The sequence below is a fragment of the Garra rufa genome, chromosome 20 (assembly GCF_049309525.1).
Source record: "Garra rufa chromosome 20, GarRuf1.0, whole genome shotgun sequence".
Taxonomy (NCBI): domain Eukaryota; kingdom Metazoa; phylum Chordata; class Actinopteri; order Cypriniformes; family Cyprinidae; genus Garra; species Garra rufa.
The window spans coordinates 10780718-10805387 of NC_133380.1; the positions used below are offsets into that span (position 1 = coordinate 10780718).

General features: G+C 35.4%; 1 protein-coding gene across 2 annotated transcripts in view; it reads left to right on the top strand.

Moving 5' to 3' along the window:
• Positions 1-24670, top strand: part of atp13a3 (ATPase 13A3) — a 64279-nt gene that overhangs the window by 34555 nt on the left and 5054 nt on the right. The window contains exons 5-33 of one of the 2 annotated variants that reach the window (XM_073825464.1): positions 1907-2089; positions 2186-2256; positions 2340-2423; positions 2549-2618; positions 2751-2885; positions 4755-4827; positions 5078-5209; positions 6565-6747; positions 6976-7133; positions 7322-7510; positions 8936-8997; positions 9150-9300; positions 9409-9525; positions 9613-9639; positions 9740-9893; positions 13362-13482; positions 13625-13749; positions 14981-15153; positions 15410-15538; positions 15619-15698; positions 15813-15855; positions 17168-17277; positions 18319-18415; positions 18513-18585; positions 18693-18858; positions 19022-19200; positions 19453-19541; positions 20285-20365; positions 23586-23678. In XM_073825464.1, coding sequence (XP_073681565.1) covers positions 1907-2089; positions 2186-2256; positions 2340-2423; positions 2549-2618; positions 2751-2885; positions 4755-4827; positions 5078-5209; positions 6565-6747; positions 6976-7133; positions 7322-7510; positions 8936-8997; positions 9150-9300; positions 9409-9525; positions 9613-9639; positions 9740-9893; positions 13362-13482; positions 13625-13749; positions 14981-15153; positions 15410-15538; positions 15619-15698; positions 15813-15855; positions 17168-17277; positions 18319-18415; positions 18513-18585; positions 18693-18858; positions 19022-19200; positions 19453-19541; positions 20285-20365; positions 23586-23678 — 3348 coding nt within the window. The remainder of the gene's footprint in view (positions 1-1906; positions 2090-2185; positions 2257-2339; positions 2424-2548; positions 2619-2750; positions 2886-4754; positions 4828-5077; positions 5210-6564; positions 6748-6975; positions 7134-7321; positions 7511-8935; positions 8998-9149; positions 9301-9408; positions 9526-9612; positions 9640-9739; positions 9894-13361; positions 13483-13624; positions 13750-14980; positions 15154-15409; positions 15539-15618; positions 15699-15812; positions 15856-17167; positions 17278-18318; positions 18416-18512; positions 18586-18692; positions 18859-19021; positions 19201-19452; positions 19542-20284; positions 20366-23585; positions 23679-24670) is intronic. The other variant, XM_073825465.1, reaches the window with a different exon arrangement.

Consider the following 24670-nt stretch of genomic DNA (forward strand, 5'->3'; position numbering starts at 1 on the left):
TTTAATATATATTAAAATAAAACCCTTATTTTATATTGTAATAACATTTTGCAGCAATATTGTTTTTTTGTATTTTTCGGTGTGTATATAAAATTTTAAATATAATACACACTATACATTTTGTTTTATTTTTGTGCTCTATACTATAAGTAAATATTATGAAATATAATTTTTGTTCAATATTATTGGTGTTAAACATACAGTAAAGTAACCAGACAATCAATCAATAAATAAATTAGCACTTAATTATGCATAATAAAACTACAGACATTTCAGAAAGTAAACATTTTCATATTAATAACAGTATTAAATGTGCCTTTGTGTGCAATTTCACACTTTTGCTTTATCAGTGCATGTGTTTCTGCGTGATTTTATGTAGGAGAAGTTAACACTAAATAGTTCACATGCTTCACCTTGATAGTCTTTAGGATAACTATGAATTGCATAATGCTTCTGACGTCATGTTTATTGGTAGATAACCCTCAAATCTGAGGCAGATAATTAGTGAATGACTGCCGGTCATAATTACAGTGCAGTGGTATTCAGCAAATCTGTTTGTGTTGTAACATGAATGCTGGCAAATCTCACCTTGAAATTCTTTAAAAAGACAGTTCACCCAAAAATGAAATTACCCCATGAGTTACTCACCCTCAAGCCATCCTGAGTGTACATAACTAACTTCTTTCAGAAGAATACAGTCTGAGTTACTTTGAAAAAATCCTGGCTCTTCCAAGCTTTATAATGGCAGTGAATGGGTGTTGAGATTTTGAAGACCAATAAAGTGCATCCATCCATCATAAAAGTGCTCCACATGGCTCTGGGAGGCTAATAAAGGGCTTCTAAAGGAAATCAATGCGTTTGTGTAAGAAAAATATCCATATTTAAAACTTTTAAACCGTATTTTCTAGCTTCCACTAACTGTCATACACATGTTCACAAGTGAGTGGTATTCCAGTGGATGACGCAGGATGTGGGCGAGCATGGTGATGAATGTGGAAGTGCATAGAAGAGAGCTAAAGAAACACCGGTCACAAATTAGAAGTACAAAACGAGACTATCATATTCTCACCGGAGCTTACGCTATGCCTACGTTATCCGCTGGAACGCCAATCTCTTGTGAATGCGCATACAACAGAAGAGCTAGAACAGCTAGAGATTATGCTTTATGAAGTTTTAAATATCGATGTTTTTCTTACCTCAGAAGGCCTTTATTAACCCCCTGGAGCCATGTGGAGTACTTTTAATAACAATGGATGCACTTTATTAGACTTCAAAATCTCAACACCCATACACTGCCATTATAAAGTTTGTAAGAGCCAGGATTTTTTTTAAAGAACTCTGATTGTATTTGTCTGAAAGAATAAAGTCAAATACACCTAGTATGGATTGAGGGTGAGTGAATCATGGGGTGAATTATCCCTTTAATTTAGGGGTATAACTTTACAAACATGATAGTTTGTGTACCACTACAATGCAAAGTTTTGCACAAACGCATCAGTTTGCCTCAGAAGGCCTTTATTAACCCCTCGGAGCCATGTGGAGTACTTATAATAATGGATGGATGCATATTATTGGACTTCAAAATCTCAACACCCATTCACCGCCATTTATAAAGTTTGTAAAAGCCAGGATTTTTTTTTATATAACTCTGATAGTATTTGTCTGAAAGAATAAAGTCAAATACACCTAGCATGGCTTGAGGGTGAGTGAATCATGGGGTAAACAATCCCTTTAATTTAGGGCTATACCTTTACAAACATGATAGTTTGTGTACCACTACAATGCAAAGTTTTCAAATTTTCCTACAACATTTTTTGTTTTTTCATTAATATCACAAGTTGTTTTTGTTTCTGCCTGTTTGAAGTGGATAAAGTCAAGTTTTGGATATGTGTGTGTTTGTCTATAGGATGAGTTCAAGCGCTGGTTTCGAGCGAAGGTTCGGATAATACAGGCCCCTGGGAAGGACCCTTATGACAATGACAACCTGGCCTCTCAGACCGCCTCCCCTCAGGCCAATGACCACGCCCACAATCCCTCTGACTCCACCCCTGGGAAAATCACCTGGAATCCAGGGGACCAGCGTGTACCGGTATCACCCGCATAAAATCCATCCCATCCAAAAAAGCATTTTCCACAAATTCTAGTATTTACAAACTCAACTTTTTCTTTCTTTTTTGTATTACAGTTACGTTATTTTACCCTACACAGCACTAAATACTTTTGGAACGACACCATGCAGAACTTTGAAGTATTGAAGTAAGAAAACGCACGTGTTTATAATCCCTGAATCTGCTGGTTGTTTTTTAATTTCTAAAACTGTTGTTTTCACTGTTCTGCAGAGGCCTGGAAGATCAGAGCATAACCTGCTCATCCATCCACTCAAAGCACAGCGCCGGGCTCAACAAAAACCAGCAGGAGTACAGGTGAAACCTTTGCTTGAATTTGTCAGTTGCTCTACCTGGAAGTAAATGTTGCTTGCTGTGCTCAAGTGTAAAGTTGACTTGTTGATCTGTATATATTTGTTGAATATTTTTCTTCTTTATTTTAGGAGATTTTTTTTCGGACTGAATGAAATAGACGTGAAAGTGCCTTCTCTTTTCAAGCTGCTAATTAAGGAGGTACGGCTGAAATGTGAAACTGACCCCCAGCCGGAGAACAGCATGACACAGCACTGCTGACTCTGCTGTTGTGAATATATCTTCACAGGAACTTGAAATAAAGGAACTGATACTTCTTTCTCTCTTTTTCAGGTCCTCAATCCTTTCTACATCTTCCAGCTCTTCAGTGTTATCCTGTGGTGTACTGATGAATACTATTACTACGCAATGGCCATAGTCGTCATGTCAGTCATATCAATAGCTACCTCTCTCTACACTATTAAAAAGGTAAGCAGAAACCATTCGCAAAACATTTTATTTCCATACTGATGGAACGAAATGTTCAGTGAGTAATATAGGGCAGAATTTGAGTTTTAAATTTCAAGATGACTGGTTTGTATGGAAGCTCATTTCTGCCACTGAATAAAAAAATAAAAGGTTATTGCGACTTTTTATCTCACAATTCAGACTTTTTCCCTCTTTTATGAGATATAAACTCACAACTGCAAGTTATAAAGTCAGAATTTTGAGATGTAAACTCACAATTTTTACTTTTTCCTCAGAATTGCATGATATAAACACAATTGTGAGAAATGTTCACAATTGCAAGACAAAAACTTGTAATTCTGACTTTTTTCTGGAAAATTTTCTGGAGTTTATATATCGCAATTCTGACCTTTTTCACCTTTTTCTCAAAATTGTGGGATAGAAACTCGCAATTGCGATTTTATAAATTCCAATTTTGAGAAAATTACGTTTATATCTCACAATTCTGAGTATGAGTTTATATCTTACAAATCTAACTTAACTCGCAGTTGCATGTTATGAAGCCAGAATTGTGAGATACTCGCAATAAACTCACAATTTTGAGCAAAAAGTTCATTTCTCGCGATTCTGACTTTTTCTCTATTCTATTTCTCAGAATTACATTCTTTACATTCTTTTTTTTTTCTCAGAATTGAGAGATATAAACTGTGAGAGAAAAAGTCGCAATAACCTTTTTTAATTAATTAATAATTTTTTTTTTATTCACTGACAGAAATGGGTTTTCCATAGGTTTGTAAGATGTTGATTTAATTTAAATAAATAGCATTAAAATTTTTATTAACTAATAAATAACCAACAATAAATTTCAGTTTTATTTTGTATGATATACAAGATAATTATGTCTAGACTTACTATACATTTTATATTCTATACTATTATAAATGTAGTATTACTAATAAATGTAATTAAAAAAAAAAAAAAAAAAAATATATATATATATATATATATATATATATATATATATATATATATATATATATATATATATGTATATGTATATGTGTGTGTGTGTGTGTGTGTTATTTTATATAAGACAAAAATCACACACACACACACACACACACACACACACACATATACATATACATATATATATATATATATATATATATATATATATATAATATGTGTGTGTGTGTGTGTGTGTGTGTGTGTGTGTGTGTAAATTAAGTGTTTGCTATTATTAACCATTAAATTACCTATATTAATTCCGTATACTATTTTGTATATTATACCACATATTTATTATATACTTTAATACTATAAATTGAGTTCTATTTTAGCATAGTACATACTTTTTAAAATTGAATGATTAAATATTTTATTAACAAGGCTAGGAAAATTAATGAATAAACTATAATAAATATAATTATAATATCACAATAATTAAACAATTAAATCACAGTTATTCATAAGAAATAATTTAGTAATAATAAACTTTTTTATTAAAGACTAAAGTCAACCTATAAATAAATAGTCATTTTCAAAGCAATATTTCTTTTTAATTTTAATGTGATTTTCTTATTTTAGAATAACAAACACTGATGACTCATGCATAATAAAGATAACATTGCAACCTTTTTGATTTCTATGTTTTTACTACTAGATCAGTATAAAGTTTTATTTTAGAGTTATCAAGGAAAGGTGTTTGTCACGGGGCATATCCAAGGTTAAAGTTGATGCTAATTTTCCGATTGCGTAATCAAAGGTCTGTTATCAGTTAATGTGTGTATTTTTATATGCCTATTGAATTATCTATGCTTTATGCTGCCTAGTCAGGTGAATGTTTGTTTGTGCTTCACATTAACTTTTCTTTTTATTGTTTTACAGCAATATGTAATGCTGCACGACATGGTGGCAGCACACAGTACTGTTCGAGTTACGGTCTACAGGGGCGAAAACGGTACGGCTCAGATGTACTGAAAAAGCATTTTTCTCACTCTAAGTATATTTGTAATGACGGGCGCTGCTGCAGGCCTGGATTACCTGCATCAGGGAGCCTGGCGCAGTGGCCAAAATCACAATGAGTCAGCACTCTGCCTCCTGTGCAAGGAAGTATGGGTAATAAGTGATCTGCTGAGACACTGGTTTTATTTCACTGCTCACTCATTCCCTCTCTTCCTCTCTCTCTGTCTTCTGTTTTTGCTGTACAGAAACAGAGGAAGCCCTGTCCACAGACTTGGTCCCCGGCGATGTTATCGTCATCCCCAGCAACGGGACCATCATGCCCTGTGACGCGGTGCTCATCTGCGGAACCTGCATTGTTAATGAGAGCATGCTCACAGGTGATTGGTTGCGTGCAAATGCAATGTCATAGAAGTTGATTAGGGAGGGGGATTTGGTCAAAAGTTTACATACACCTTGCAGAATCTGCAAAATGTTAATTATTTTAATAAAATTACAGGGATAATACAAAATGCATGTTTTTTTGTTAATGTATTTTTGTGTATTTGAACCCAACAATGTCTGAATGATTGAGGACAATTGAGGGACTCATATGCAACCATTACACAAGGAAGGAAACACAATGCATTAAGAGCTGGGGGCGAAAACTTTTGAACAGAATGAAGATGTGTACATTTTTCTTATTGTGCCTAAATTTTTTTTTTTCAAGCGTATGTAAACTTTTGGAGGGTCATTTTTATAAATTCAATTTTCTTTTGTGGACTATATGTAAACGTATATGTAAATATCTTATCTTATTTAGGTCAGTACTAAATTAGAATCATTTTGTATGATCCCTCTTATTTTGGTAAAATAGTTAACTTTTTGTAGATTCGGCAAGGTTTATGAAAACTTTTGACTTCAACTTTATATTCCTTTGAAATTATAACTCATGATCACTCAAACATATTGCAAATATGTGAATCATATATATATATATATATATATATATATGTATATGTGTGTATATATATGTATGTTTTAATCTCTTAAAACAAGGTTTTTTTCTGAGAAAAAGTGTGTTTTCAGAGGGTCTTAAAATATTGGCAAAAGTTTTATTCCCTTACAATTAATTTTTTTTTATTTAAATATATATTTTAAATAAATGTAATAATTAATCAATGTAAGAATTTATTAATTTTAGCTTTCTTCTCTAAAATGTTTCACTTGTGCTAATAAAATGAGCATCATTCTAATTATTTTGTGTTAATGTTACAGATTTCATGTTTATTTTGTGCTTTGTGATCACTAGTATAGAATAACTAGTATTGTCATTGTTTAAAGGGATAGTTCACCTAGAAATGAAAATTCTGTCAATAATTTCTCACATTCATGCCGTTCCAAGCCCGTAAGACCTTTCTTCATCTTCAGAACACAAATTAAGATTTCTGTCACTTGTATTTTTTTTTTTAACAATGTCCTTACTACCTTTCTGGGCCTTAAACATGGAAGTTGCGTTGCTGTCTATGCAGGGATATAAACCTCTCGGATTTATTAAATATCTTAATTTGTGTTCTAAAGATGAATGAAGGTATTACAGGTCTGGAAAGACATAAGTAATTAATGATTTGAAATTTTTGGGTGAACTATCACTTTAACAGCAGTTTTTTCGCATGAGCATATTTTTTATTATCTGTGAACAAAATAGATCTACATGTCTTACAGATGTATCTCTTCTCTCATATCCTACATTCAGGTGAAAGTGTTCCAGTCACAAAGACTGACCTTCCGAACCCTCAGCGGGACAAGAAGGGTGGGGATGGAGACATGATCTATAGCACAGAGGAACACAAAAGACATACGCTCTTCTGCGGCACACACGTCATACAGACCCGCTACTACACGGGAGAAATGGTCAAAGCCGTGGTGGTCCGGACAGGTTAGAAGGCTACTTGAACTACATTATAAGCAACGTCTCTTATACTTTGCCTGGCATTTTAGAATTTTTTTGTCAACTAATTTGTATCGCAAGTATTATGGTCTGTATTCAGCCAAAAAAGCTACCTTAGTAGAAAGCATAATCATGCCTGGCTGGTGCTTTAATATACTGCCTATGTATGCCCATATGTATATGCTTACAGTTTCATTATGTTTTTTTCTTTTGCAGGTTTCAGCACCTCTAAAGGGCAGCTCATCCGCTCTATCCTGTACCCCAAACCCACAGACTTTAAACTGTACCGGGACGCCTACATGTTCCTGCTGTGCCTGGTGGCCGTTGCCAGTGTCGTCTTTGTCTATTCGTTGGTCATGAAAATCATAAATCAGGTTTGAATCTATCTTCACTGTCTTAAAGGAAACGGCAGCATTTGATATTAATTATATAACAGAATTTGTGTATGTAGCTTTGAGCAGAAGTTTAAATGTAAGTTCTAGCAGAGTGTGACCAGTTCAATGAATCTAGTAAATACAGTATGGAAAATATGCACTTTATTGGTATGTTGTGTATCCTGCAGGAACCAGTTAAGGAAATCATAGTCAAGTCTCTGGACATCATTACTATCACGGTGCCCCCTGCGCTGCCGGCAGCCATGACAGCAGGCATCGTCTATGCTCAGCGGCGTCTCAGGAAAGTCGGGATATTCTCCATCAGCCCACAAAGAATCAACATCTGTGGGCAGCTAAACCTGGTGTGCTTTGACAAGGTAAATATGGGAAACTGAAGTCACTTTCTTTTGGTTGTCTTTTGAAAAACAACTCTGCTTTAGTACACACATTTAATCTTGTTATTTTTCATAAATCTAGGGTGAATTTAGGTGAATTATGACATTTTGGCAGCTTATTTATTTACACTTTATTATTTATATTATTTAATATTTATTTTTGTTTAATAATTATTTAATATTTAGTTATTAAACAATGTATTTATTTTTGTTCATCTATTATAATTATTGTATTATAACATTGCTATTATTGGTTATAATATTGATGAAATTTATTATTTAATTTCAACTGGTTATTACTACCAATAATAATAATAATAATAATAATTATTATTATTATTATTATTATTATTATTATTGTACTGATAATATTAATATAATGGATTATTGTGGTGGTGGTGGTGTTATTATAATTATTATTATTATCATCATCATCATTATCATCATACAAACAATTAAGGCTTGCTTTTAGTATTATTTTAATTATTATTCTGTAATATTATCCTATTGTTGCTTGTAATTATCAATTATATTATTTATTTATGTTTAGTAATTATTATTTTTGTATTATTTCATTACTGTTACTGGTAATATTAATACAATCGATTATTAATTAAACGGTTTATTACTACTACTACTACTAATAATAATAATTAATATTATTATTATGAATTATACTAATAATATTAATATAGTAAAATGGATATTATTATTATTATTATTAATTATCTCACAAACAGTTAAGGCTTGCTTTTTGTTTTTTATTCTTATTATTCTGCATCATTAGCAATGCTTTTATTCATCATTTATATATTTTGTTTATTTTTGTTTAGTAATTTGAATATTTAGTTATTAAACAGTGTATTTGTTTATTTTATTATTAATATTGTTGTATCACATTACTATTATTAGTAATAATATGAGTAAAATTAGGTTTTTAATAAACTGTTTATTATTACTACTACTACTACTAATATAATATTAATTATATTAATAATAATAATATAATAAAATGGATTGTGTTGTTGTCATCCAACAAACAGTTAAGGATTGCTTTCAGTAATTTTGAAAAATCTATTCTGTGTCATACAATACATTAGCAATGCTTTTATTTAACATTAAAATTTATTTTTAATTTAATATTTAGTTATTAGTTAAATATTATTAATTTATTTTTATTCATTTATTATAATTACTATTATATCATAACTACTATTATTGGTAATATTAATAATATATTTAATTAACTGATTATTACTACTACTAATAATAATAATAATATAAATTATACTAATAATATTAATATAATAAAATGTATTGTGTTGTTGTTATTGTCATCACCATACAAACAATTAAGGCTTGCTTTTAGTATTTTTTTTATTGTTTTATTATTCTGCCTCATTTCAGACAGGCACCCTTACAGAAGATGGCTTGGATATGTGGGGAATTCAGCGAACAGACGATGGCAGGTATGATCATTTTTATAAAATAACGATAAAGTAATATATTTATAAAATGTGTTACTTACAAAATAATGATAATTATAAATGATCAGTTGCCTTTGAATTAACACTGCAGACCCTTTAATTACATTTCTGACCAAAGAATCTCTGTTTCCTAGATTCCACCATTCAGAAGAAAAAGCAGATGATAAGAGCTTGGTTACAACCAAGTTTGTGTCCTGCATGGCCACCTGTCACTCCCTCACCAAGATTGAGGGTCAGCTCTCTGGAGATCCACTAGACCTCAAGATGTTCGAAGCCACAGGCTGGGTCAGTGTCTGCTGTGACTGGAGAACATTTTCAAATATTCTCATTCAAGTTTTGGAACAAGTTGTACTTATTTATTTTGGTGTCACTCTGTCTATCTGTGCTCTTCAGATATTGGTGGAAGCTACAGAAGAGGAGACGGCTCACCACGACCGCATTGAACTCACTTACGTAAAACCACCCAATCAGCTTCTACCGCCACCAGTAATATCACCTGAACAGGACATGGTAAGCATTTCTTTGATTATTAGAATCTAAATTATTTGTATTTAAAACGTTCTAATATCTTGCTTTTTTTTTTTTTTTTTTCCTCAGGAACTGTCTGAACTCTATGAGCTCTCGGTATGTACAATTGCTAATATTAAATGCATTTATAAATGTTGTTATGGACACAAATGGGTGTTTATATACTGTCTATTTTTTTTTTTTTTTTATCCTGCAGGCATCATATATGATCGGTATCGTGCGGCAGTTCTCTTTCTCCTCCGCCCTGCAGAGAATGAGCGTGGTGGTTCGGCAGATTGGAGAGAGACGCATGGACGCCTATCTGAAAGGAGCACCGGAGGTTGTGGCAAGCCTGTGTAAGAAAGAAACAGGTCAGTGAAAGATCCATCTGTTTTAAAAGGGTAAAAATAGTTTTAAAAATAGTTCATCCAAAAATGAAAAATACCCCATGATTTACTCACCCTCAAGCCATCTTATGTGTATAAGACTTTCTTCTTTCAGACGCATGTAATTGGAGTTATATTTAAAAAAAAAAAGTTCTGGCTCTTCCAAGCTTTATAATAGGAGTGAATGGGTGTTGAAATTTTCCATAAAGTCCATTAAAGTGTATCCATCCATCATAAGAAGTGCTCCACATGGCTCCAGAGGGTTAATGAAGGCCTTCTGAAGGGAATCGATGTGTTTGTGTAAGAAAAATATTCATATTTAACCGTTTAAACCATAATCTTTAGCTTTCGCTAACTGTCGTATGTGCGTTCATGAGAGAGTGGTGTTCCTGCGGATGACATGGGACATAGGCGTAGCAAGGATATGCTAGTCTCATGAGAACCTAGTTTTGTTTACAGCAAAGGAAAACCAGTTTCCTCTTGGCTTGTATCAAAATCCTCCAATATTTTTCTTTACAAATCCTTATTTTGTACATCTAATTCATGTTGTTTTGCTTCCTCTTCTGCCCTTCCATGTTTGCCTGCATCCTATGCCAATCTCTCCTAAACGCGTGTATGACAGTTAGTAAAGATAGAGATTATGACTTATAAAGTTTTAAATATGGATGTTTTTCTTTCTCTCACACATCAAATCGCTTCAGAAAGTCTTTATTAAAGGAGTAGTTCACTTTCAGAACAAAAATTTACAGATAATGTACTGACCCCCTTGTCATCCAAGATGTTCATGTCTTTTTTCAGTCATGAAGAAATTGTTTTTGAGAAACATTTTAAGATTTCTCTCTATAAAGTGGACTTCTATGGTGCCCACGAGTTTGAACTTCCACAATGCAGTTTAAATGCAGCTTCAAATGGCTCTTAACGATCCCAGCTGAGTAAGAAGGGTCTTATTTAGTGAAACGATCTTTCATTTTCAAAACAAATTGACAATTTATATACTTTCTAGCCTCAAATGCTCGTCTTGTGTAGTCTGTGTAATCCGGGTCAATAAATTTAGGTTATGTCGAAAAACTCGTTTTCTTCCCCAACTTAAAAAATCGCCCTACATCACTGCAGAAGTACCTAAGACTAAAACAAGATGGGAGTTTGTCGAAATTCCCTAACTGTATTGACCCAGATCACAGACTACGCATGTGCATTGCATCGCAGAGACGAGATGAGATGAGCATTTGAGGTTTAAAAAGTGTATAAATTGTCAATTTGTTTCAAATGACCTATCGTTTTGCTAGATAAGACCCTTCTTTCTTGGATGGGATCACTTAGAGCCCTTTGAAGCTGCATTTAAACTGCATTTTGGAAGTTCAAACTTGGGGGCACCATAGAAGTCCACTATATGGAGAGAAATCCTAAAATGTTTTCCTCAAAAAACATAATTTCTTTACAACTAAGAAGAGAAAGACATGAACATTTTGGATGAAAAGGGGGTGATTTTTGTTCTGAAAGTGGACTAATCCTTTGATGCCCTGGAGCTGTGTGGAGTACTTTTTATGATGGATTGATGCACTTTATTTTGCTTCAAAATCTCAACACCCATTCACTGCCATCATAAAGCTTGGAAGAGCCAGAACATTATTTAAAATGACTCTGATTGTATTCATCTGAAAGAAGAAAATCGTATACAGGGCTCTGAACCGGTTCAAGGAACGAAAACGAAAACCGAAAACAAATGACATTGAACAGGAACAAAAACAAAAACGAAAACAAAATCAATTGTAATCGTTCTGAACAGAAACGGAAACAGAAATTCCAAATTAACCGGTTAATAACGGTATTTTTATCGTTCTCTTTATTATATCAATTTGGCAGACCAAAAACATGAATTCAAATTGTGTGCGCAAATGCGACGGTGACGCATACACCGTGAAATGCCCGCGAAGCAGACATAAGCAGAGCCCTTTCTGATGCGACGAGCTGGTTACCAAGCACCTGGCTGTTTCATGTGCAAAGGTATGTTTAGGTTTAAGTTATTGTAGCCTAATTAAAACTTGTAGTTAAAATTATGCATTACGTTTTCTTTTGCTTTTATGCATTAAATGTAAAAGCATAACTATCTGGAGTTCTGTTTTGTTTGAGTGAAAATAGCCTATAATTGGCTATATTAGGTAAGGAATATGCCGTAGCCAGCTATGAGGTCACCGAGGTCCGGACCTCGGTCATTTTTGTATATTCAAAAATAAAATGCCAAGCTCTCTGAATGATTATTTAGCCGTTTAAACCACCTCATATCACATGAGTGTTTGCAATTCATGTTGATGCGAGAAGCTAGCGCAGTGAACGAGGCTTGAGAGCGCGTTGAGTGAGAGCGCGTGTGCAGCCTCCGTTTGTTGCCAGATCCACCTATTATACGTGTATTTTGACTCATTTTTCCAATTTATTGTGACACTTTGGGACGTTTATAAAGTGGAAAGCTGAACGTTAGTGTTACTGATATATTAATCTTATTTACAAAACACAAGATTTGAACTTATTTCGGATATCTTTTTCTTTATTTTTGTAATTGCTTGTTTTTCGTAGCAATATCCGGCAACATTGTACATTCATAAAAAAAATCTTTTAGACAATCTGTAATTTAATTGCTGACAGGAAGATAACACAATCGGTAAGACAAACGCAGCGATCATCGTTAATATCTGAAAGAAATGTATAACACTATCAAAAACAATAGCATAATACAAATCTGTTTGTTACAGAATGAAATAGGCTACTATGACAAATAACGTTACCGTTACTGGCCAGCAGGAAGACGTCTCATGCTCTTTAGTCAACGTTAAGTCATCAAAAAAACATTAATTAAAGCGGTGTTTCTCAACCTTACTTCGGACCTCACTAATTTTCAAACCCTAGTTACGGCCTTCAGGTGAACTCGTTTACTTTCGGTTTTAAAGACAAGAAGTTCAGATGACACGAACACGGAATTTGGTTGAATCATTTGTAAACATAATGCCAACATGTTATTAAAAGGCACACACTATCTATCTATCTATCTATCTATCTATCTATCTATCTATCTATCTATCTATCTATCTATCTATCTATCTATCTATCTATCTATCTATCTATCTATCTATCTATCTATCTATCTATCTATCTATCGCGCCGTGTAATAAAATAACGTTATTAACCGGTATTTTTTCTAGAAAACCGTTCTCGGAACGTATTGTTTAATGAGGAACGCAAGAACAGAAACGTTATAATATCGATTCTGCTCGGAGTGAACCGAATGGATTTTTTTTTCGTTTTTAAGCCCTGATCGTATACACCAATAATGGCTTGAGGGTGAGTAAATCATGTAATAATAATTTTCATTATTGGGTGAACTGTCCCTTTAATATCAAATCTTTTTTTTAAATAAATGTTGGCTTAAAGTTGCTGTTTTTTCCTCACAATGCACCACAGTACCAGAGGATTTCGCGGATGTTCTGGAGGACTACACCAAACAGGGTTTCCGGGTCATCGCGCTGGCACACAGACGGCTGGAATCCAAACTTACATTTCACAAAGTGCAGAACATTAACCGGTAAAGTTTAAAGTTTGAGCTCTTTTCTAACACTTTAACAAAACAAAGTCTTTTACAGCATAACACTAAATTATTTTGTAACTTTTATCATGTTGTGCTCAGGATTAATGTTGTACTATATTTGGTTTCTCTTCCTCTGCAGGGATCAAATTGAGAAAAATATGGATTTTCTGGGTTTGATCATCATGCAGAACAAGCTGAAAACAGAAACTCCAGGTGTACTGGATGATCTACGGCGTGCAAACATACGCACCGTTATGGTCACAGGTAAAGAAAACATGACTGCGTCAGTTCAGAAAACCTGGAAAACTTCTTTCTCTCCCTCCGACTTTGCTTCCTGTCATTACTCACTGTCCTATCACAATAATGGCAAAATTGCCATTAAAAATTAATCTTAAAAAAAATTATTTAAATTGTTTTCTGTTTTATATTTTAAACTAGCTTGAACTTTAGAATTTTTCAAATGTATTTTAAAATATAATATATTTCTAAATTTTCAGCATCATTACCCATCTTTAGTGTCACGTGATCCACAGAAATCATTGTAATATGCCAATTTTGTGGTGTTACTAATTTTTTTAAAGATTATTTGATAAAAAAAGATCAAAAGAACAGCATTTATTTGAAATACAAATTTTATATGACATTATGAATGTCTTACTGTCACTTTTGATCAGTTTAATGTGTACTTGCTGAATAGAAGTATTAATTTCTTTCATATAATTTTTTATATTTTTTCACTAGTGGGTGCAGGACACTAAAGTGAGGAGAGCAAAATGAAGTAACTGTATTAAATTCTAAATACAGTGGACTACCAGTAAAATTGATAAAAATTTGGGACCAAAAATTTTATTTGACACTTTGACCTGACCATGTTTTGTTACATACCTTTCTATCAAAGTTATCTGACATTATCAAGATGATTTTGTTCTGACACAGTTTAACTTGTGTGTCAACTTAACTTGAGTTCTTGTCATATTTTATTACCATTTTCTAAATTGTAGCAAATAAACTGTGATAATGTGAGAAATTTTGAACTTTGGTTTGACTGTATATAGTAGCATATACATATAGTTTTTAACAGGAGTTGGATATGGCCATGTTATTTGAAGATGGAAGGGAGTTTAGAGTGACCAGCCTCAGGCAGACAGGAGTCTGGGAGCTTTGAAGCTTAATTCATTAGGTATTCTTGGAATCTCGTCTAATAAGGTTCTCAGGTCTCCAGATTACCAGCCAAGCTCTCCAAAGTTCAGACGAGGCTGAATGCAGCATTGTGAACTTAAGCAGATTGAGTTTGTATATGACTCACTCATACAATCATGAGGAACACTGGGTCATTGCCAGATGCCAGCCATCATCTCTGTCCCCCAACAAGAAAAAGTGCTATACCTTTATACCAGTCTATTAGATGGTCTGAAAGTCTCTGAATGGGATTTAAAAATGACTACTGAAGTATGTTTTTGTAAAGGTTTTCTACGTCTTTTCCTTTTCCATGTAGGTGACAACATGCTGACAGCCATCTCTGTGGCACGAGACTGCGGCATGATTCAGCCGCAAGACAGAGTCATTATTGCCGACGCTCTGCCCCCTAAAGACGGCCAGGCTGCCAAGATAAACTGGCACTATGCCGACAAACCCAGCAAACACTCGAACAAGGCCACTAAACTAGAGGTCAGTGCGCCATCTACTGGCCAGACACAGTCACTGCTGTTTTGTGGAAATTAGGCTAATATGGTTTAAGATCAATCACCAGTATGTGTGGCATATTGACAGTTTTTAGTTACCTTTAGCAAAATCACTGTTATAGTAAGGTCATTTCCAATGGGTGTACACATGGCCATACAATATACATTAATCGATGGTAATCAGCACTTATGGCAAAAAGCATAATCTTTAGCATCTCTGTACTTGTGTTCTCTCATGACAGGAGATGGAGGTTATTATGGAAGATGGGCATTCTGTGGATGAGATGAAAATGCAGGAACAGTATCACTTTGCCATGAGCGGCAAATCTTTTGCTGTAATTATTGAGCATTTCCAGGACTTGCTACAGAAGGTCAGCAAAAAATATAATTTTTACAAATGTTCCTTATGTTGTATATGGTATTTATGGTATTTTAATGGTTATTGGTGTAGCTGGTGCTTCATGGAACAGTATTTGCAAGGATGGCACCTGACCAGAAGACTCAGCTTGTTGAGACATTAGAAAGTGTAGAGTGAGTATTCAACACACACGCTCCAAGAGAGCTGTCTATTTAGTTGTTTATATTTGGGGTTTTGCAAAGTACCACTCACATTTTCTAATCAACCTTTTTTCCTCTTTTCTCCAGCTATTTTGTAGGAATGTGTGGAGATGGAGCGAACGACTGTGGGGTGAGAGACCTCAAAATTTTTAAGTATTTTAAAGGTTACAAAGTCAAAAGTTTACATACACATTGCAGAATGTGCAAATGTTAATTATTTTACCAAAATAAGAGGGATACAAAATGCGTTATTTTTTTATGTAGTACCGACCTGAATAAGATATTTCACATAAAATAAGTTTACATATAGTGAATTTATCAAAATAACCCAGTTCAAAAGTTTACGTAGACTTGATTCTTATTACTGTGTTGTTACCTGAATGATCCACAGCTGTGTTATTTATGTTTAGTGATAGTTGTTCATGAGTCCCTTGTTTGTCCTGAACAGTTAAACTACCCGCTGTTCTTTAGAAAAATCCTTCAGGTCCCACAAATTCTTTGGTTTTTCACAATTTTTGTGTGTTTGAACTCTTTCCAACAATGACTGTATGCTTTTGAGATCCATTTTTTAAACACTGAGGACACCTGAGGGACTCATATGCAACTATTACAGAAGGTTCAAATAATCATTGATGCTTCATATATAAACCCAATGCATTTAGAGTCAGGGGTGTAAACTTTTGAACAGAATGAAGATGTGTACATTTATTTCGCCAAAATATATATATATATATTTTATTTAGTACTGCCCTTCAGAAGCTACAAAAGATACTTGCATGTTTCCCAGAAGACACAATAAGTTAAATTTACCCTGATCTTCACATTCAAAAAGTTTTCACCCCCCTGGCTCTTAATGCATCACCTTCTGGATTATCGGTGAGCATTTGAACCTTCTGTAATAGTTGAATATGAGTCCCTCAGGTGTCCTCAGTGTTTAAAAAATGGATCTCAAAAGCATACAGTCATTGTTGGAAAGGGTTCAAACACACAAAAATTGTGAAAAACCAAAGAATTTGTGGGACCTGAAGGATTTTTCTAAAGAACAGCGGGTAGTTTAACTGTTCAGGACAAACAAGGGACTCATGAAGAACTATCACTAAACATAAATAACACAGCTGTGGATGATTCAGGTAACAACGCAGTCTTAAGAATAAAGTGTATGTAAACTTTTGAATGGGGTCATTTTTATAAAGTCAACTATTATTTTTTTCTTGTGGTCTCTGTATGTAAATGTCTTTTATGTGAAATATCTTATTCAGGTCAGTACTAAATAAAAAAAAATTCATGCATTTTGTATGATCCCTCTAATTTTGGTAAAATAATTAACATTTTGCAGATTCTGCAAGGTGTATGTAAACTTTTGACTTCAATTGTGTCTTTTATGCTTATCATATGTTCTGAAAGTGTCTAGTGTAGCTGATGTCTGTCTGTTTCATCCTCAGGCACTGAAAAGAGCTCATGCTGGGATCTCTCTGTCAGAGCTGGAGGCTTCAGTGGCTTCTCCCTTCACCTCTACAACTCCCAGTATCACCTGCGTGCCCAATTTGATCAGGTGCCCTAACTGCACCACAGCACAGCTCTGTTTTAAAGAATCATGTTTTTTTCAACAAAATTCACTGAACTGTTACATACAGTAACATCATTTATTGAACTTACATTGACGTAATATTTTGACATTAGAAACCCAAAAACATGACATTCCACATTTACAGTTCTGTGCAAAGGGCCACTAGTGCTTTCAGCAGCTAAAAATGGTCAGTTATTCTAGTTTTTGCCGTAGTAGGAAATATATCAGTTTACATTTCCAAACATTCAATTTGCCATTAATTGTAATAATCCAGTGAGATTTTTGTTTGCATAAGGATGCTGACAACAAATCTCACCATCATCCAGTCTGTCTAGAATGACATGAAGAAACAGAACAAACTGAGAAGGACTAAATCCAGAAAACATCTTCAAGAAACTACTATGCGCAAATGCCCCTAATGCAAAAGATGCTTTAAACAGAAAAGATGGTGACACCAAATGTTGATTTAATTTAGTTAATAGAAGTTAATTGATTAATAAAATCTTTTTATGACATTTTTTTTAAAGCATCCTTATTTTACAGCATTTTTACACAGGTGCCTAAACTTTTTAACAGTACTGTAGCTTTTTAGGTAGGTTTCTTAAAGCATCTTAGAGACGTTGCCAAAGTTCTTCTGCATTTAGTCTGTTTCAGTTTTTTGTTTCTTCATTTTTGGGTTTGATTAACATAATAATGTAAGTAAACACAGTAAGAGGACATTTTGTCAATTCCTTAGTTTCTTATTTTTTTTCTTTCTTTCTGGAAATTAATTAGTCTAATCTAGTTAATTATCACATACAAAATGAATGTAATTTTTATTTAGTACTGACATGAATAAGATATTTCACATAAAAGACGTTTGCGTATAGTGAATTTAAAATCAAAGGTTTAAAAAAAAAAATGAATCATTTGGAGTTGATGGGTGCTTGTTTTGGCCTTCAACATTGTAGACGGTGTTTCCCAATGATAAATGTTCTTTGCACAAAATGTCCTGTTTGTAGTCTCACACGTGTTGTTTCTCTACAGGGAGGGCAGAGCAGCTCTCGTCACCTCCTTCTGTGTGTTCAAGTTCATGGCTCTGTACAGTATTATTCAATGCCTCAGCGTCGCCCTTCTCTACTCCGTAAGATCCCCGTCATGATTTCTAATTTTACTAAACTACTTAGTGTAGTTATTACACATCTTTCTGTGTACCCTGATCCATTAAAAATGCATTTCAGATTGGCAGTAATCTGGGCGACTTCCAGTTTCTCTTCATCGACATGGCCATCATTCTTCTAATCGTCTTCACCAGTAAGTATGATTTTTAATGTCTTTCTTGTTCAGCTTGACTTGATTTGAATGGTACCTACACTATTAATTATTTTCTATTATTTCTTTTATTCGCTTTCTCATTCTAGTGAGTTTGAACTCTGCATGGAAGGAGCTTGTCCCCCGAAGACCTCCCTCCGGTCTTGTCTCAGGTCCTCTCCTCTTTTCAGTTCTGACCCAGATTCTCATTTGCCTGGGTTTCCAGATCATGGCCTTCCTTTTAATCCAAAAAATGGACTGGTACTCCAAGCCAGAGTAAGTACAGTGCACTGATCCCTGCAGATCATTAGTAATACTGCAACACACTTAAACAGTCTTCATATTGTTTTCAAACTTAACCTTAGTTGCATTTAAAAAAAAAAAAAAAAAAATCTTACTTCAGCTGTAGTCACTTTTCTTATTGTTCTTCAATTCACAGTCCAATCTACAACTGCTCTGTTCCCCTTCACATGGAGAACTCCACTGAAGAAGAGACTGAAGAACGTATCATGAATGACGTGAATACCACACTATTTTACGTCTCCTCTTTTCAGTACCTCATTGTTGCCATCGTTTTCTCCAAAGGAAAACCTTTCCGCCAGCCCAGCTACAAGAACTGTAAGGATGAACCCTTTTTTCAGCTCGACGCATTCACAGTGCAGTGTAACAAAAGCAGCAGTTTTAAAATATAATTTTTTTTTTTTACTCTTAATTTTTTTTTTTTTTTTTTATATATATAGAGTAAAATGTAAGTGATGTCATTAATATTTGCTTAGTAAAACTAAACTGATTGTTCTTGAAATTGTTGTCTTGAAAACGGGAAATCTAGTTACTCTTCATTAATTGTGTTTCTGGTTGTCTTTCTTTCAGGGCCATTTGTCGTCTCGGCTTTAATTATCATAATTTTCCTGTTTTTCATCATGTTTGTCCCAATTGCTGGAATCTATCAGTTTTTAGAGGTACGTTTGTTTCCTAAAGATTGATTATTTTAGATAATACAAATAATTTTATAATATGTACATTTCCTGATAATTTACTCACCTCCATGTCATCCAAGATGTTCATGTCTTTCTTTCTTCAGTCGCAAAGAAATTAAAGTTTTTGAGGAAAACATTCTAGGATTTTTCTCCATAAAGTGGACTTTAATCGGAGCCAACAGGTTGAAGGTCCAAATTGCAATTTCAGTGCAGCTTCAAAGGGCTCTAAACAATCCCAGTCAAGAAATAAGTGTCTTATGTAGCGAAACAATCAGCCATTTACTTAGAAATAAAATTATATACTTTTTAAACCACAAATGCTCATCCTGCACTAGCTTGAATGAACGTTTGTGGTTAAAAAGTATACAAAATTTTTAGCTAGTTGTAAATAAGACTTCACAAGACCAGGGATTGTGGGATTGTGTGGAGTCCTTTGAAGCTGCAATTTAAACCTTCAACCTGCTGGCTCATGTTGAAGTCCACTATGTGGAGAAAAATCCTGAATTGTTTTCCTTAAAAACCTAAATTTCTTTTTGATTGAAGAAAGAAAGATGTGAAAGTCTTGGATGACATGGGGGTGAATAAATTATCATAAAATTATATTCTGGAAGTGAACTAATCCTTTAAAGTACTGTCCCTTATAAGAGTGTTTTTTTTTTCTTAAAAAAAAATCTTTGAACGATTGTGCGTGTTTGGTTTCATTACATTGTCTAAATTCTCCACAGCTTGTATGTGTTCCTCTAAATTGGCGTGTGGCTATGGTGCTCATCGTGCTGGGCAACACCATAATGTCTGCCTTTGTCGAGGTAAGTGGAAACATCAGACTGTTACACCTGCCATATTATTTGTGCATAATAAACTGCATTATAAACTTTCAAAATGGTCAGTTTTATTATATTATGTAATTGTATTGCTAACATATATATAGTTGGGAAAGTACAGTACCATATTATGGATGAAACTTTTTCTTATAGGATGTGACTATCAGATATAGTGGACCCTTCAGCCAGGGTCATAACACACTGCTCTTGCTGTAACCCAATTAAAACCCTCAAGTGTATTTGATGGGGACATACACTCTACAGACAAATATAAAAATAGGGTTGGGAATCAAAAAATGGTTCTTATTCAAAACTGATTCCATTAAGAGAGAGAAAGTATCATTAATGAAATTAAAGGGAACCCCTGGTATTAAGACTTGTATGGCTTAATATAATGTAAATAATCTCTTACTAAAATATGTGGTAGAAAACCTATGAAAGATTTGTTATTTATAAAATCTGCATAGTTTTATACATATTTTGGACTATGGCAGGCGCCGTTATTCGATACCCTGAAACGGTTGCACTCGGTGAGCAATTGCCACTACCTATTGCTGTTTTTACCACACTCAGCGATTTGCACCACCTGTTTCTGTTTTTACCGCACTCAATCAGCGATTGGCGCCACCTGTTGCTGTTTTTACAGCACTCAGTCAGCGATTGGCGCCACCTGTTGCTGTTTTTACAGCGCTCATTGGCGCCACCTGTTGCTGTTTTTACCGCGCTCAGTCAGCGATTGGCGCCACCTGTTGCTGTTTTTACCGCGCTCAGTCAGCGATTGGCGCCACCTGTTGCTGTTTTTACAGCGCTCAGTCAACGATTGGCGCCACCTGTTGCTGTTTTTACCGCGCTCAGTCAACGATTGGCGCCACCTGTTGCTGTTTTTACCGCGCTCAGTCAGCGATTGGCGCCACCTGTTGCTGTTTTTACAGCGCTCAGTCAGCGATTGGCGCCACCTGTTGCTGTTTTTACAGCGCTCATTGGCGCCACCTGTTGCTGTTTTTACAGCGCTCATTGGCGCCACCTGTTGCTGTTTTTACCGCGCTCAGTCAGCGATTGGCGCCACCTGTTGCTGTTTTTACCGCGCTCAGTCAGCGATTGGCGCCACCTGTTGCTGTTTTTACCGCGCTCAGTCAGCGATTGGCGCCACCTGTTGCTGTTTTTACCGCGCTCAGTCAGCGATTGGCGCCGCCTGTTGCTGTTTTTACCGCGCTCAGTCAGCGATTGGCGCCGCCTGTTGCTGTTTTTACCGCGCTCAGTCAGCGATTGGCGCCGCCTGTTGCTGTTTTTACCGCGCTCAGTCAGCGATTGGCGCCGCCTGTTGCTGTTTTTACCGCGCTCAGTCAGCGATTGGCGCCGCCTGTTGCTGTTTTTACCGCGCTCAGTCAGCGATTGGCGCCGCCTGTTGCTGTTTTTACCGCGCTCAGTCAGCGATTGGCGCCGCCTGTTGCTCTTTTTACCGCGCTCAGTCAGCGATTGGCGCCGCCTGTTGCTGTTTTTACCGCGCTCAGTCAGCGATTGGCGCCGCCTGTTGCTGTTTTTACAGCGCTCAGTCAGCGATTGGCGCCACCTGTTGCTGTTTTTACAGCGCTCAGTCAGCGATTGGCGCCGACTGTTGCTGTTTTTACAGCGCTCAGTCAGCGATTGGCGCCGACTGTTACTGTTTTTACCGCTACCTGTTTGTTTTTACCGCAGTATGCAGTTGGCGCTACTTGTTGCTCTTTTTACCGCACTCATCAATTGGCGCTACCTGTTGCTGTTTTTACCGCACTCAGTGAGTGATTTGGTGCTACCTGTTGCTGTTTTTACCGCACTCAGTGAGTGATTTGGCGCTACCTGTTGTTGTTTTTACCACACTCAGTGAGTGATTTGGCGCTACCTGTTGTTGTTTTTTAGCAACACAACTTGGAAAATAAAATATTGATACAGTGCCACATTGTGCTGCTTTTTGTTGTAATTTTCAGTCGAAGGGCAACAAGAAAATCGATTTAAATCTTCACTGCTTTCTTAGTAATAAGAAGAGGCGAATAGAATGGGAAGATGCCTGTGGACAAATAAACCTTCATAAAGACCTGCGTCTTCGTTCTTTCCATTTTACCCCTGATGCCTTTTGAGGCTTTTAGTAGACTATAACTACTGAAAGAGCTTAAAATGGCAGAGACAAGAAACGCTAGATGCCACCCTGGCAGGATATAAACATGCAATGCTTGTCATGACGCCGCAGCCACTGAAAGAGTTTCTCTGCTCGGATTTCACTCGATATCCTTGTGGAAAATAATCAATGGTACAGCATTTGGTTTAAGCCTACGCTTATATCCATCGCCACCTGTAAGCTCTTCAGTAGCTGTGGTCATTGCATCAGTATTTTATTTTCAGTTGTGTTGCAGTAAAAATAGCAACAAGTAGCGCCAGTAGCTCACCAAGTGCAATTTCACGTCTTTGAAATAATGGTGCCCCCCCCCCCCCATAGTTCAAAATATGTATAAAGTGATGTGGATTTTGTAAATAATGTACTTTTTTTTTTTTTACTACATCATTTGTTTTTATTAAGTTATACAAGTCTTAATACCCAGGTTTCCTTTAAAAAGCCAAAATTTCTTAACGATTCCCATCCCTATACAGACGTAAATTCTGCTCTGCTGAGGCTGATTCACAGGATAAAGAAACAGCATTTATATTTTACCCTATACAGCCAGGCCTTGAATTGTACAGCATGTCTGATTCCATCAGCAGCTCCTTCTGTCTCCCAAAGAAAAGGTCAAATTATTCTCGTCCTCCTCTGGGCGAAAGCTCCTCACCCTAAATAAGAAATGCCAGCAATCATTATAGTGGCATAGCGGCTGTTTGCTTTGCCTTTTAGATCCCGACGACCTCCTGATGCCCCTTTTCAGCCGTTCTTTCTCACCTGTCAATCATAGAACACTAGACTGCAGCAGCCAATCAGTGGGACCCGATCCTGTGATCTCGCTGTATGTTCATTGCCAATGAACAAATGACTTTTAGTACAGAATAACATAATTCTCTTACCTCTTCTGTTTTCTTAAACTAACACACAATCCAAAAAATCACTGCCCTTTCAAGAAATGTATTTAGTTTTTGCTCTTGACAAGAAATAAGCAGAAACAAATGATGACCATAAATCTTTTGCTAGCCATGTGATCCGTAGCTCTCTTCATTCTTCCCGCCCTACTGCGATATTCTTTAGACCGTCGTGCTTGATGTCATCTTATGGAAGCATGTGTTCAGCAGAGACAAGCAGGGAAGCTATGGCGTCTCCCCTGCAGGCCCGACACCACAGGTTGGGAAAAATCTGACACTTTTCACCGTTGCCTTTTCACTTCCTGGTGTCCACTTTCCTACTTTCACTCTTTTCCTTTCTCCTTCCTCCTCCTATCTCCCCTATCTTCCCTCTCACCCAGCACCTTGTTTTAACGTTCGGCCTTGCATGCGCCGACATGATTTTTCTGAACGCTCTCTAGTGCCCCCTGTTGGGACTCTTGTTGTGTCATGCTCCGGGGGGCTTACGATTACCCCACTTCCCCACATCTTCCTCTAATGCTCCTTCTGTAGCGGCAACTACTGCATACGTGTGTAAGCTTTGCGTCTGTTCAAACCGCGTGTTTGCAGTGACGGTGCAGGTATGTGCCAAACAGAGCAATGTCTAACATCTAACAGTGAATCACAAAACTTGCACTAAAGTTCTGATACATTGTGTTTTGTGTTGATTTTAAGCATCAGGTTTGGTTAAAGGAACATTCCAGGTTGTTGGCAACTTAGTGTCTATGAGAATCATTTGTGTTTCTACGTAGGAAATACTGACTTTGAATAACTAACATAGAATTTGCAGCACCATGTAACTAGTTTTTTTTAATATGAAAACCCCATTTCTGGTATCCTCAGCAACTGAGTTAAGTTTTTTGAAATGCACTAATGTTCAAAAGTTTAGTACCTCAGCCAAAAATATTGTCCAAATATTGTCCTATCCCTACAAATGAAAATCTTATTTATTCAGCTTTCAGATGATGTATAAATCTCAATTTCATAAAACTATCCCTTATGACTGGTTTTGTGTTTTTTTTTTTTTTTTTCTTAAGAAATCAATTCCTTTTTATTCAGCATTTTTTGCATTTGAAACTTCTATTCAAATGAAACAAAAACAGCATTGGTATCACAGAAATAAATTACATTTAATAATGTATTAAAACATAAAACAATTATTTCAAATTATAATAATATTGTATAATATAGGTTTTACAGTATTTTTATTTATTTTTTTCAAATAAATGCAGC